This window comes from Macadamia integrifolia, chromosome 6 (genome assembly GCF_013358625.1).
Source record: "Macadamia integrifolia cultivar HAES 741 chromosome 6, SCU_Mint_v3, whole genome shotgun sequence".
NCBI lineage: Eukaryota > Viridiplantae > Streptophyta > Magnoliopsida > Proteales > Proteaceae > Macadamia > Macadamia integrifolia.
In genome coordinates, this window is record NC_056562.1 from 27,137,019 (window position 1) to 27,150,811 (window position 13,793).

General features: G+C 37.6%; 1 protein-coding gene across 2 annotated transcripts; it reads right to left on the minus strand.

Moving 5' to 3' along the window:
• Positions 1-232: 232 nt before the first annotated feature.
• Positions 233-13,654, minus strand: LOC122082823 (putative lipase ROG1). Of its 2 annotated transcripts, XM_042650601.1 has the most exons (10): positions 13,234-13,648; positions 12,825-12,892; positions 12,389-12,459; positions 12,015-12,245; positions 7,642-7,805; positions 7,474-7,529; positions 7,258-7,310; positions 7,025-7,139; positions 1,551-1,648; positions 233-639 (listed from the first exon to the last, which is right to left on the minus strand). In XM_042650601.1, exons 1-10 carry the CDS (start codon positions 13,362-13,364, stop codon positions 568-570), a joined length of 1,059 nt encoding a protein of 352 aa, XP_042506535.1. In that variant the 5' UTR covers positions 13,365-13,648; the 3' UTR covers positions 233-567. The 2 variants fall into 2 exon arrangements, with proteins under 2 accessions (XP_042506535.1, XP_042506536.1); XM_042650602.1 differs by lacking the exons at positions 233-639; positions 1,551-1,648 and adding an exon at positions 4,889-5,174 and having other exon boundaries at positions 13,234-13,654.
• Between the last annotated feature and the right edge of the window lie 139 nt (positions 13,655-13,793).

The window sequence follows — 13,793 nt, forward strand, 5'->3', positions numbered from 1 at the left end:
ATTACTGAACACGTTAACATGCGGTTTAGTCAATAATTTAATCATAAACAGCTAGGTCCCAATACCTGATCCATGTCCTCGCCTAGTTTGGCACGTATTCGTGATACACCCTATCTCAAAATCAGCCCCTAATTCCCAACCCACCTGGTTACTGCTTTGGGTATCCTTTCGTTTATCTTAGGAATCAAACTGGTATGACGACAAAATTCAACCGTAATCAATGTACAATCTGTTACGTACAATCATAACCTGACCGTTTTATCTCAAAATAAAATGTGTCCACCCTTGTTATTGATAACTTCATGTTCATGTACATAATAAAAAATAATGAATCAGTGAATTCCTTCGTATTCTTATTTCCCTCAGAATTCCATATGATGGCTTAATCTTACATTGAGATTAAATGGCCTTCAACCTGGGAAAATAGGAGCTTCTGGTACAACAAAATGCTTATGAGAGTGGGACCATGGGTCCGAGAGAGAATGCAGCACACCAGACCTGATAATCGATGTCATGATCTGATATTTACGCCACGAGGAGTCAAATACTATACAGTTGTTGGACTTCTTAGGTACGGAAATGATCAATTATGTGCTGTATAACATCTGCACCTTCGAAATGCATGAAGTGATCCTTGACCTGTAAGAAATATTTGGTCAGAAGAAATGATTCCTAGAAATAAGGCACAAAAGAAAAAGGGAAAAAACAAAAAACAATGCCAAAGGGGGAGAGAGTGATTGCTCCATCATATAGAGAATCAGTGACACAGTAGTAACTTTATATTGAACCAAAGTAAAAGACATCAGAGAAATGCAGAGGAATAAGGGCATGGCAGTAAATGGGCACCCAAGGCATAAAGCCTCTTGCAGTTCGTCTTTTTCAGATTCAACTGCCACAAATATGAAGCCACTAGCATGCGTTTTAAAGCTGACACAGATACAAGCAAAGCACCAATAATCAAGCATAAAAAATTGAGGACCATATAGATTTTCAATCAAAGGAACATGGAAAGCTATTCTTGACAGTCCAAAATGAAGTCTTCATCAATTAGTTAGAATCATGCTATGCCAACTCGACTGTGGCAGGTTGAAATACAAAAGGACCACTAAGAACGACAGTGAAAATATGAATGCATATCTTGGAATTGAAGCATCAGACTGGGGTGTAAGAGTTGAACACTTGGACGCAGTTACCTTTTTTCCCATGAGCGCATGCCTGCAGACAACATGTTGGCAGGCTGCAACCGCATTGCAATTGGTATGTGAAGAAATGCATCCATGGGTGGTGAAAATAAAGGGTTTGGGGGAGGCTCATACAGACGAATACAATTTCTTTTAAAAACTAAAATAAAACACTAAACCAACCATAGGTGGCATCTCTAAAATGGAAAGACCTACCAATATGCATGAGAATGCAGCCCAGCAACACCCCCTTCAAATCCCCAAAAGAATCCAGAACACTGGAATACTGGATTCCCCTGAAAGAATTGTGGCAGTACAACCAGTGATAAAAACTGAAAATTGAATGCCCAGAGAAAGAGAGAAAGCTACCTGAATGACACTATGTGCAGCAAATCTCTGCCTGCTGCTATGAAAGCTAACATCTACCTTCTCCCAAGACACACGAGAGAGACCTCTCACCATCTCTTCTGTATCACAGAGTCCAAGTGAAGGAACATGTCAATTACAATCATTGGTATAAGAATATCAATAAAACCTATTCATTTAAAAAAACATAGTGAATGGTGATTTAAGAAAAAATTGAAGGCAAGGAACTAGAACATCTAAAATGACCAATAACATCAATTTCTCATTACAAATTGCCACTCATAGAGCTTTAAATAATGCTCCTACTGATTATTTCACTAGGCGTTGGACCGTGATTGCTTGTTCTTTGAACCTATCTTCCACAATTTCAACATCGGTAGAATCTCATGCCAAAATGAGCAATGCTAGGAAGGACCTCCACCCCCCACCCCCCCCCCCCAACCCCCCCCAAAAAAAAAAAAAAAAAACCAGGGGGGGTGGGGGATCAGCTATATAGAGGAACATAATGATGCACACCATATGATACCCACTATATCATTGGTTCTTATCCAGGAACTTTGATTCCCTGAAGGCCAATCCATTATTTGGGTCCTTTAGATGGCTGACCCCTGGGGTCATCCTGGAAAATATGTTATGAAGCTAAGTAGCTCCTGGGAATCCCTAATGTGCAGGTAAACTGGAGGCCCTTTTCACTGAAGATGAATCCAATATTGTGCTGGTGTACTCTTGACCAGTTGTTTCCTAAGACACAGCCACCACCTGATTGAAGGTGGTTATTAAAGGCAAGCATATTTCTTCCTCTCAAGGGTTGTCTGATCTAATTTGAGAGATGCACATTCATAGTTGTCAAGGCGTCGCCTAGGTGACAACTAGGCGTCCAGGCGGTTTGCCTGGGGCCTAGGCGAAAGTCGCTTTATTGCACTGCATGCTGCCTTGTGTTTTGGCACTTATTTATGCGAAATATCATTTAAGTAATCATTTACTTAAGATATTATTCATAAATAAGCAAATACCACCTATTTGAATCCAATAAAAATAGTTTAAAAATCTAATTCCAAAAGGATAAAAAGTCAACCCCCCCAGTCTAAGAAGAAAAACTGGATTTTGGTTATAGGGGCAATTTTCAACTTTTAAATGCTAGAGTTTTTCTCAATTATGAAAATTTTATAAATTCTATCATGTTAAAACATTGCTAAAAACCAAAAGTCTAGTAAAATAATTTTTTGTTTTGATATCCATAAAATTATTTTCATTCAGGCGATTTTAACAGCATTCACGCACTTAAAAATAAGTTTGACCGGAGCATAACTTTGTCATTACAACTCAGATTTAAGTAATCTTAGACTTGTTGGAAAGCTGATTTTATATTATAACTGATACAAAAAGTCTCATGTAAATAATATCATTTGACCAGTCAAACTTATTATAGAACCAGAGCATTTCTCTAAATTTTGATTTTTTATAACTTAATATGACTTAATGTTAATTTTTTATGATTTAATACGGCTAAATGTTGATTTTTAATGACTTGAGGTTGCTTAATCTTGATTTTTTATGATACAAGGTATATATAGCTTACTAAATAATGTTAAAAAATAGGAAAAATAAAAAATAACAATTAGTCGCCTTGTTCACCACAAGGCGTGCGCCTTCTCGCCTAAGCACTTAGACAACCCTCCACCGCCTTGGTTCGCCTTGGAGCCGTGACAACTATGTGCACATTATTGATTAATAACCAGAGGTTCTTGGAGATATTTGAATCTCCTATAAAGAAAGAGCTATACTCATTAATGCAGATAGGAGTAGCTCTTTCCAAGTGGGGGGATGAGATCAGCCAACAGACTCGCTATATGGGACCTTATCATCTTATACAATCTTTTCCTGGTTTTGTTTCCACTCAACACTTTTTTGTCTCGCAATCCCATTTCCGTTTGTAATAAACTCAGTATTTTGTCTCTGTCTCACCGCCCCCCCAAACAAAAAATAAAATAATAAATAAACATTTATAATCAAAATAAATTTAAAGAGCACTGCAAAGTGATCCCTTTAAATTTCTGAGCTTCCTCTTTCAAGCGCTAGAAAAAGGAACTAGAATCAGCTAATGACTACCTATGTCACAAACTTCCTAGTTCACACGGACCAAGCCTATGCAACTACATCCCACATATGAGATGATTATGATCAATTTTGTATGGCACTCATCTTAATTCCATGAAGAAATTTACCTGTCACAGCCGAAAGCAGCTACCACAGTTGATTCTCATAGTCTCTCACAGTTTTAGAGCAATTTTGACCCATGACCACCACCCCGCGGAACAAAAAAAAAAAAGGGTAGGGTAGGGTAGGGTGGGGTGGGGTGGGGGAAGAACTACCATCAGAAAGGCCAAACAGCATATGCTGCAACACTCTTCTATCCTGAGTTCCTTGTGTTGTGGCTGTGCCGTGCAACAAGAAATTACTATCACCAAAAAGTTGAGAAAAATAAACAATGCCAACACAAAATTTCATGAGGACCATTATTTCTACATGGATCTGATCCTCGATTTGCAGTTAAGCTACTGCTAATTTTACACTAGACCTTGGAAAAAAATCTGAGACTTGGCCTAGCCAAATCACTCTATGAATTGGCTATGCTTTTCTTTTAGTAAACCAACTTGAACATCATCACCTTCCTTCCCATGTTAACGGGCCATGTGCATGTTCCCAGCCATTTGATTCTAATCCCATACAACGAAAAGCAACTCCTTGGCTCTTTAATCACTAGTTTCTCAACCAGAGTTCTACCCTATTCTGCTGATCCGCTAATAACACTCCACAAAATAGCATCTTTCCCTTATAATGCCTTCATTACTTTTCACAGAAAATAGTTAAATTTATTTCTGTTTTTCTTCTTTACTTCAATGAAACACTTCATTGCATATAACTTCTACTTAATGCCAATTACATCGAAATCAGTAAAGATTATTGATGCCATTTAGTCAAATAGATTTTCCTGTAAATCAGACCTGACTGAATAAACTGTATTCAGATCTAAAAAATATGGATAGGTATGTCATCTCTACATTCTATTTTATCTTCAAGTGTCATCTCAAAAGCATAGTTGTCAAAGCATCACCTAGTGATGCGGATCCGAGAGAGTCGGATTGCTTAGAGCCCACTAAAGAACCAAATAGTTCACTCTAGGCTAACTAGGGGCAATAATGTAATTTTTGATAAGATTTAGGAGCTTTATAGATTGAAATAAGTGACTAAGGACTTAAAAGGAATTAACTTCAAAGAGAAAAGAGCAATTCTGGAATTAAAATAGTAGTGGGGTTAAATTGAAATAAAACCAAAAATGAAGGGTTACTTTGCAAACTAGGAAAGAGAGGATGTCTTTAATAACGAACTTAAAAATTGAAAGGACTTATCTGTAATAAGCAGAAGTTATATTTTGAAAATAAAAGACCTTTCTTCTTCCTCACGATGGAGTTCAGAAGCGGCAGCCAGCAAGCTTTCAACACAGAAAACTCCTTCAAATCTGGTCGGTTAATCTTGGGACTTCAAGTGTAGACTCCTAAGGAGAAGGCGTACCAAACTCACCAGGGGGCTGCTCAGATCAGCAGGCTGGAGTGACATGAGAAGCACCTGCAACTGGATCTGGCGATGGTAAATTCAGATCTGATTCTGGGTTGAGTTTCTTCACAACAGAACCAAGCCTCGAAAGAGATGACCTAGGATTTGTATCGCCCAGGAAAGAGTTACCTTCACTCAAAATCTCAGTCCAAAAAACCATGCATGAGGGAGATCGATCAGCTTCAAGGAGACAGCAACGATCGCCAGAAACAGGGTAGGGAAGAAAAAACAGAATTTAAAAAAAAAAGGAGAAGAAATAAAGAGGAAGTAAAAGAATGGAAGAGAAGAGATGGGAAAAATTCAGAGAAAGAAGAAAGGGGAATCGGCAGCCGTGGTTCTCATACCAAAATCTTAATCAAAATTTCTATTCTTCAAAATCTAAAACTGAACTTCTTCATCGCTTACATGTCCAATATAAAGAAAAAAATCAAAAATTAATGGCAACTAACTTAAAATGGAAACTAATCTAAAATTAGAAACTAACTAATTTCAAGGAAATTGTTTCAAAAACAAAAGAAAATCAAATCAAAAAAGATTTTTTTTTCCTAAATCCATCGTGTATCTGCATCACCTAGGCGACAAGGCTTTTTTTGGGACCTAGGCATTCCACTGCCTTGGCATTTTTTTCTTCTTATATAAGATTAAATGCCTTTTCTAATGTTTTGATCGGGGTAGAATGTTTATATACAGTGTGATATATGGGACCATGCCTTTCTATATATATTAAAGAAAAAAAAAAAAAAAAGAAGAATTCACCATGGGACTAAGGAACCAAAGTTGGAACCCTTCTCTACAACTTGGTCAGTTGGTTGTTTTACCTAAATTATTTGGCTTTACTATAATGGTGAAAATTATAAACATAGGGATATGGAAGGAAATGAGAAAATAGAGTACAACTGGTGAGCGATATTAATCCAAATGTGCCCACGTGCCCTTTCCAACCGCCAGTCTCAAGAATGTCTCTGCGTGCTGTGTGACTCCTTGTCTCCTCCGCTCACTACCCATACGATTTGTGTGTGTTTTAACAAAAACAAATATGCATATATATTCTGGGTGAACTTGTTTGTCTTTACATTACAGACTTGCACCAAAGGAGACTTTAGAGTGGACAGTTGTGTCTATGAACCCTACCACACGGTTTATGTTCCTTTGGGTTTCAGAAGTGGGAACGGAACTGCATTTATAAATTGTTCATGCACGCTTAGGTCACCTAGGCACCGCATAGCAGCCGCCTTATTGCCTAAGCGCTTAGGAAGGCCTCCAACACCTTGAGTCACCAAGCACTTTGACAACCATGCTCAAAAGTAATTTAAAATCCTAAACCAATCTTTTGGCTGGCAATATTTGGATCTGTGAAGCTATAGAAATTATTTTAATTTCTTTTAGTTCAGCCCATTACCAGCTCGTATCCTACTGTCATACATCACAAATGTTTATATGAAATAGAAAACTCTATTTACGACACTGACTCCATTGCATCCTTCTATGTTTCTTCTCATGCTCTTCTGTTGTAGCCAAATAAATCCAAGAAAATCACACATGAGGCTCAAACTGTTCAGGGAACAACTATGCCCCTGACATTCTTTTCTGATACCCCGTAACCAAATCCAATAAGCTTAGGTTTATCTTGGCTCATAAGAAAACCATGGCAACTTGAAATAACAGTCCAATAAATGAAATAACTAGGATACACCAAACATACAATGAAGGAAAACCACACTGTCCTGGGGGGAGCAGTCAGATAGAACCAATGGAATTCAAAGACGGAAAATATGCGCCAAAACAAAAAATAGGTTAATATTATAGAACAGAAACAATCTCAGCTTTTTGGGGCTTGTTTAAACCAACATTAAAATACAAACCTGTAAGTGTATCAGAACCTTCATCGTCCACCGCAATGTGCTGATCACTATCTTTTGCTTTTGAGTATTCTTCATACACAATATGTGGATACTTCTCACTAAGAGAATCCTCCCACTAGCAATGCAAAAGCCAAAAAAGAGCAAACCTTAATAAATTCTAGTCCTGGAATTGCAAGCTGACATGAGGAAAAGAGATAGTATACTATATGCAGTTTGTGAGCTGAAGATAATACCTTCGGCAGTTCATTAGTACGTCTAATTGATGATGTTCCCCAGCCTACAATATCTTGACAGTATTTAGTTAAGAAAATCAGGACAATAAATGAACTTCTTTCTTGAAAAGAATACAAGGAATGAGTCATTTTTTTTTTTTTTGGGTGGGGGGGGGGGTGGTGGTTTGGGGTTGGGGTACTCAAACTTGAGTTAGATTAACATAGGAAAACGGATACGATCATAACCAACATTAGAATATGCCACCCGCCGTTTGAATGCACGAAGTGCAGACCTACATTAGTGAGAATTGCTATTACGATTTCTTTTTCACTAGACATGAAGACATATAGAAAAACACATTTATCTACCATTTAATATTTCCATAAGGAAAAGTAATTTAGTACATGAAATAGAGATCCCCACAGTCATCCACCATTCGTCGAAGCAATGAAGGTTTCCCTTCCTCGGAGTCGGTAAGAAAAAGTTGTCGGCCTGTTATCCTGAATATCCAATGAACAACATGACATGCGGCTTTCTCAAATACGTTTACACCAAAAAGAAATGGAACCTGAAAATGCAGATGAATTCCCAAGCACATGATAAGGCAAGTGACTGAGAATCAAGAGCTAGTGTATTAAGCTAAAATGACACCAAAATAAAAACACCCCCCCCTTAGTTTCCTATTGGAAAAATATAGTTGAAAATTTAATGCCAACGGAAACCCTTCTGATCAATTAATCTTACAGCCTTATGATGCATCTATAGTAGTTCATGAAATCGAGCATATCAAATCCAAAGTCCAGCTTAATCAGCACATTTAGATTCTTAAATCCTGATCTCTATTAGAGAACTGTAAAAGACAGAAAAGTAGCCCATCTCTGTCATTCAAGCTTTTAGGTCTAGTGAAGACCACTCAGGTGCAAGCATTGTTGGATTTTGATCTTCTAGCCATTTCACGGAAACAGTTCTTGCTAAGTTATATGCATGTAATACCACAGGGGTATTATTGTCTTACTCCCTGCAGCAGTCTTTAGCCTAGTTCTATTGTGTCTACTGACATTACTATAGTCCTAGCTTGTAATGTAGGACTAGATTTGAAAGCTCAAACTAGACCCAAACTACAGGAACTTTTAAACAAAGAACAACCAGTAATGATCCACAGATAGGCAGCAATCAACAGATCAGAAAATAAAGAAGAATTAATTCTTAGAAATCAGAATTCAATCCCAAACTGTCCCTCTAAGACTTCAGATTATGAACCAGCAAACAGAACTAATTCAGGTGCAGAAATAGGTTCTTAACAGGGTATAACCTGGTTAACATTCACATAGGCAGAAAAGCAACAATATCCCTATCGGTTCTGATCTTCCCACTACAGCCCAAATAACTAGAGATTTTAATTATCTCTCAAACGATGGATCAGAACAGCCCCTCTTTCCGGTCAAGTGTTCCCTTGATGGTAAGGAAGGATCGACCCAAAATCCAGCCACGGATGAGGGCTGTAATAACTTCAGGGAACATAGATCGATTTCTCAACAGATGGTAATTCTGGGCAGAATTAGAAATATAAAATACCTGATTGTTGGGACAGCAGTAGAACCTTGGACAAAATTGAAAGAAAATAAGAAGACTTGTAGAAACCCTCCTGGACTTCACGCCACAAGGAGTCGCTTGGATCAAACACCAAACCCTTCTTCTTTGATCAAACACAGAGAAACACTTTAGACGAGAAAATGCAGCAGCATATTTTTGGTTCATAAAATTCATGGCTCTACTAATGAAAGCTCTTCTTTATTTATAATAATGATGGGGGGTTTACAAAATAGAAACCAAATTTAGTTTCCAAAACTGAAATAGGAAACTAAATAAAAAAACAACTCCTCTAGTTTCCAATTCTGAAAATAGAAACTAGGAAAATACAATTACTGAAATTAGAAACTAACTTTTGATGGAATTTAGAAACTAACGAATGAAACTAGTGAACCCCATCACAGCCGAACTAAAAAAGGAAACTAATGAAAAAAGGAAACTAACTAGTAATCCCGTACTCAATCTTAGAGCCCCCCTTTTGGACCCATAAAAGTGGTCCAATACAGTCCAAACCACATGGACTGAAGGCCCACGACATATACAACCTAACCCTAGGCTTATTCCTAATACAACAAACCTATTTTGGCTATTAATCTGCATCGACTCGTCTCTAAATTAGCTTCCTATATATTGTCATTAGTATAGTCCAAGTTTGCCTCTAAGTTAGTTTCCTATTTGTTCTTCTTTTCATCTTCTTCTCTCTCATTCTGTCTTGTTCTCTGTTGTTACTACTGGTTATCTATTTCATATTATTACAGGTTTCGTAACACTTAGTGTTTGGTTTGGTTTTGAGTATTAAGTTTGTCCAAATGAGTTTATGTATAATATAGCTTCTTATAGGGAGTTAATCTCATATGTTCTAATCAGCTTCCACAAAAATAAATAAATAAATAAATTTAGGTTTTTGAAGGGTCTAGGCCTCCCCCCACCCATTTTTTTTTCTCCAGAAGAGTTTTGTGCTTGTTTAGGCATAATCGCCCCCCACCCCTAAAATGCAAGGTTTTCTAATTATTAGAAGAATTAGTTCCTTGAGGAATCAGTCCATTTAGATATTCAAATCCCTCCACAAAGCAGTTCCAGGAAAGAGGTCAGCCAAAAAAAAAGGAAAATTATCTTGTACCATCCTTATTTGAAAAACCTTATATCATGTACCACCCTAGTTTTCTATAAATATCAACCGTACCCCTGACGCATTACACTGTTTAGAAGTGGAAAAGATCCCTTTGACCCTGTTTGTTTTTCTTAATCGCTCTCTTCTTTTCTCTATAACTGCTTGCCCTTACGTTTTTTTCATTCTCTCTAAAGATGACCTCAACGAAAATGCTCCCTCTTCCGTTGAAGATGGATCATCTGAGTGGGAAGAGTTTGGGGGCACCTAAACGGCCAATTGCTCTACCCCACCAAGATGCTCTCTGTTCCTGTCCAAAGATGAGATCGCTCCTCCCACCAAAGGTTCGTGGTTCTGAATTAAAAAAATAAAGAAACAATCTTTACCTTTTTCATGAATAAGAACCCCATAAAACTTTTGCAACAATGGTGGCAGCCTCTGCATCAGAGATGCATGCTTCCTTTACTCTCTTCAATATCTCCAACGTGAAATCCCTCCTTTCCCTCTTATCTCAACCCTTCTCCAACGCCTAAGTGCACCGCAAATCTCGCAACACAGCTTGCACATGAATGGCTTTCCATAAATCTCTTCTCTTTGCATTCTTCTTCGCTTTCGAGTTTCGATTCCATTTCAATACCTCCAGCGCATACCCTATTGTTATCGTTCTCATTGAATTGACCCATCTCGATCAAATCGCCACCCAATTCTGATCTCTGCAACTCCACGAGTTTCTTGATCAGACCATCCACCAGCATCCTTCTCTCTCTCTCTCTCTTCCTCGAGGGATCGAGGCAAAATAGCGAGGAGAGGGGAAAATCTCAAAAGAATCTCCTCGGCCAACGGCAGCAAACGAATGTTCGTCTGCCATCTCAGGATGCTGTGAAGCTTTACACAGAGTTAGCGGAAGCAGCGCTTTCAATCGATCCCCAACCATGTGTACCGATAAATGGAGGGAATGGGTATTTCTTCAATCCATAGTCTCTCCTCTATACGAGATGAAGAAGCTGCAGCAAAGGAAGAGAAACCCCACAAATCCATTTTAGGAGTTTTGAATCGAATTTTGGAATCATCTCGTATTTGTTCTAGACATAGCGTTCTTGATTGATCGGAATATTTCTCCAATGTTGACGTTGTTGGAGCTCTCGCTGATGATTAATTGCAATCCTCAGGTGATCTCCGTCGTCAGAGGAGGAGATTGATTGGAACATTTCTCCAATGTTGGGCAACATGAATCGGAGGAGAAGCCCTAAACCTTCAATTCTATGTTGGGTCGCATGAATTGGGAGTTTTTACATCATAAGGTAAAACAATCAATTTACTCTTGAGGAGGGTAAACTTGCCATTTAGAAAATAACAACTTCACCATGTCATCACTTGACAATTTTGATCTAACGCAATGGATTTAAGTGTAATTTTGTTCACAAAAGAGGGCCGTACTAGATTTTTTTAGAAAAATAGGGTGGTATATGATACAAGTTTTCAAACCAAGGGTAGTACAAGATAATTTTCCGAACAAATACGATGGAGATACCATACTTTCTTTTGCAGTTCATATGAAAAGACCAAGGCATTATTCTTGAAACTCTTACACCAATCACCTCACCACACCATTTCTACATGCAAGGACTCAATACCTTTTTAAACAGGTAAGAACTCTACCAAGTTATCAGTTATCATGGCAATGAGGCTATTGCCATCTTTTGTTTCATTTTCATTTATTATTGCTCTCACACCAATTTAGCTTGCACCATATAGTCTTTTATCGTGTGTTCATGAATATTTATGACCTCCTTTTGTACTTTGGTATCTTCTTGATAACTTTTTGTTATTCACATAAAAACAAAACTAAAGATTTTTTTTTTTAATGATATTCCTTGAACCTATCCTCTTCTATAAATGCTGTCAGGTACATAGACACCACAAAAGATTTGGAGAATCTCTAACAAACACGAAGAAAAACAAGTAAATTCAGAGTTTTATTTTTATCTTTAACCTTCCCTACATGGTACCCACAGACATAGGCTGCAATGAAATCCAGATATCTACTTAATAGATATAAAGATAAGAAAAAAAAAAAACCTTTTTGTTGCCCCTAGAACCAAGATGAGGCGCAGCAACTGTGATGAAATTTATTGCCTCTAAACCAAATATTGTGCCTCTTGAATCTTCATCATGTGCATCCTCCACAGCTTCTGTTTTAGGAGGTCTATACAGTCTCCCAATTGCATATCTTGCCACTAGTCCTCCCAAAGAATGCGCAATGAAAGAAATTCTTCGTACATCTGGCTTCCGCTTAATTACTTCAACAACCTAAAGTTACATTTTTTTCAAGTACAAAGATAAAATTCTAAATGTAGTGGCATTTTCTTCTAATAAAATCACTATATATTGCAGGGGAGATTACTCATATACTTAAATGGATAAGACAGTTATTAATTTAGAGTTATGCCCACCTCCTCAGCCAATCTCTCACCCATAACATCCACACCATCTAATGTCATTCTAGATACATTGCGTTCGCTACCTGCAGAAGAGGTGATGATGTTCAAAAAGCAAGCTAAAAAACAGTACAAACGACAATAGGTCTGTGGTTGTGATTCATTCATTGGTTGATTTCGTCCTATACTTCTCTTCATGAAAGACAAATGAATAGGTACAAACTAAAATGCTGTGTTAAAAAAAAAAAAATGCAGGCAAAATTACTCATAATGTGATGAATGCAGATCTCTGTCTACTGCGAAGTATGAACCATTGAAATCTGAATTTAATCTCATGGAATCAATCCATCCAACAAAAAAAAAAAAAAAAAACTGGAATTCAAAGAAATCAAATCACAGAATTAGCATAGTGATCAGTATCAACAAGCTAAAACATCAAACAACTCCTTACAATGGACAATCACTTTGTCTGGGAGGCTCCTAACAAACTGCTCAGCTGCAAACTTCCAGTCTGTGGAACTGCAAGGAATAAAAAAAAAAAGGGAAAAAGTAGCCACAACGTGAACAATATATCTAAGCAAGTAAAACAAGCAAGCTCATAAAAATATTAAGTCTGGTTTCTGCGAACAACACTTAATTTATGCAAACTCAAATTATCAATTTAATCTTGAATCTCAAAGAGGTGAATCCACCTTTAAAAATCAAAGCTTCACACATTTTCTGTAACATCAGACCAAAATAAATCCTAAACCGTCATTAAAAATAAAAATAAAAAAAAAAGGCCAACAATATCCGGATTCCTTGCCCAAGCAAACAAAATAAAAGCGTAAGAATTACCGAAAATTTTTTAAAACTCTCACCTCCCGAGGATTCCATTGACCATTACGACAAGATGATCAGCCGCAGAAGAAGAATCCTTACAACTCCAAACATCCCGACCGCCATTAATGGACTTCGAGCAAGGACCATTTTCTCCAGGACCGCAATTCATATTCTCAATAGATACGACTCCGCATTACCGATTCAAGACAAGAAGGAATCAAAGCTAATTTGTGGAAGAGAACTTCAATTTATAGAACCAAACTGAGCAGAAATCGTCAATCCTCTTCTCTCGTCATCTGGAAAACTCAGAAGCGAAAGGAAAATAAAACACGAGAGGTTAAATGTGCATATGAAATAAAAGCGTAGACGCGTCTGTACGTGTGTGTGTGTTTTTTCTGTTTTTTTGTTGAAATGTGAGAGAGAGAGGGTGTCGGTCGTTTTGGTATTGGTTTTTGACCCTTTTCCGGTAATGGCCTAATGGGATCACATATCTACATATATTGCAATTAAATAAATGAAAATGCATATGGTGGGACCTGGTGACAAGCCAACTCGCGGGGAAGTTTAAGATGTGGTTGGTTGTATAATTCATTGGAAT

Coding starts and splice junctions, on each gene's coding strand:
- LOC122082823 (XM_042650601.1), bottom strand. CDS start 13,364: ATGAATTGCGGTCCTGGAGAAAATGGTCCTTGCTCGAAGTCCATTAAT. Junction 12,460..12,824: donor AGACAAAGTGATTGTCCATT/GTAAGGAGTTGT, acceptor CCTCTTCTGCAG/GTAGCGAACGCAATGTATCT. Junction 640..1,550: donor CTGCACATAGTGTCATTCAG/GTAGCTTTCTCT, acceptor TATTTCTTACAG/GTCAAGGATCACTTCATGCA.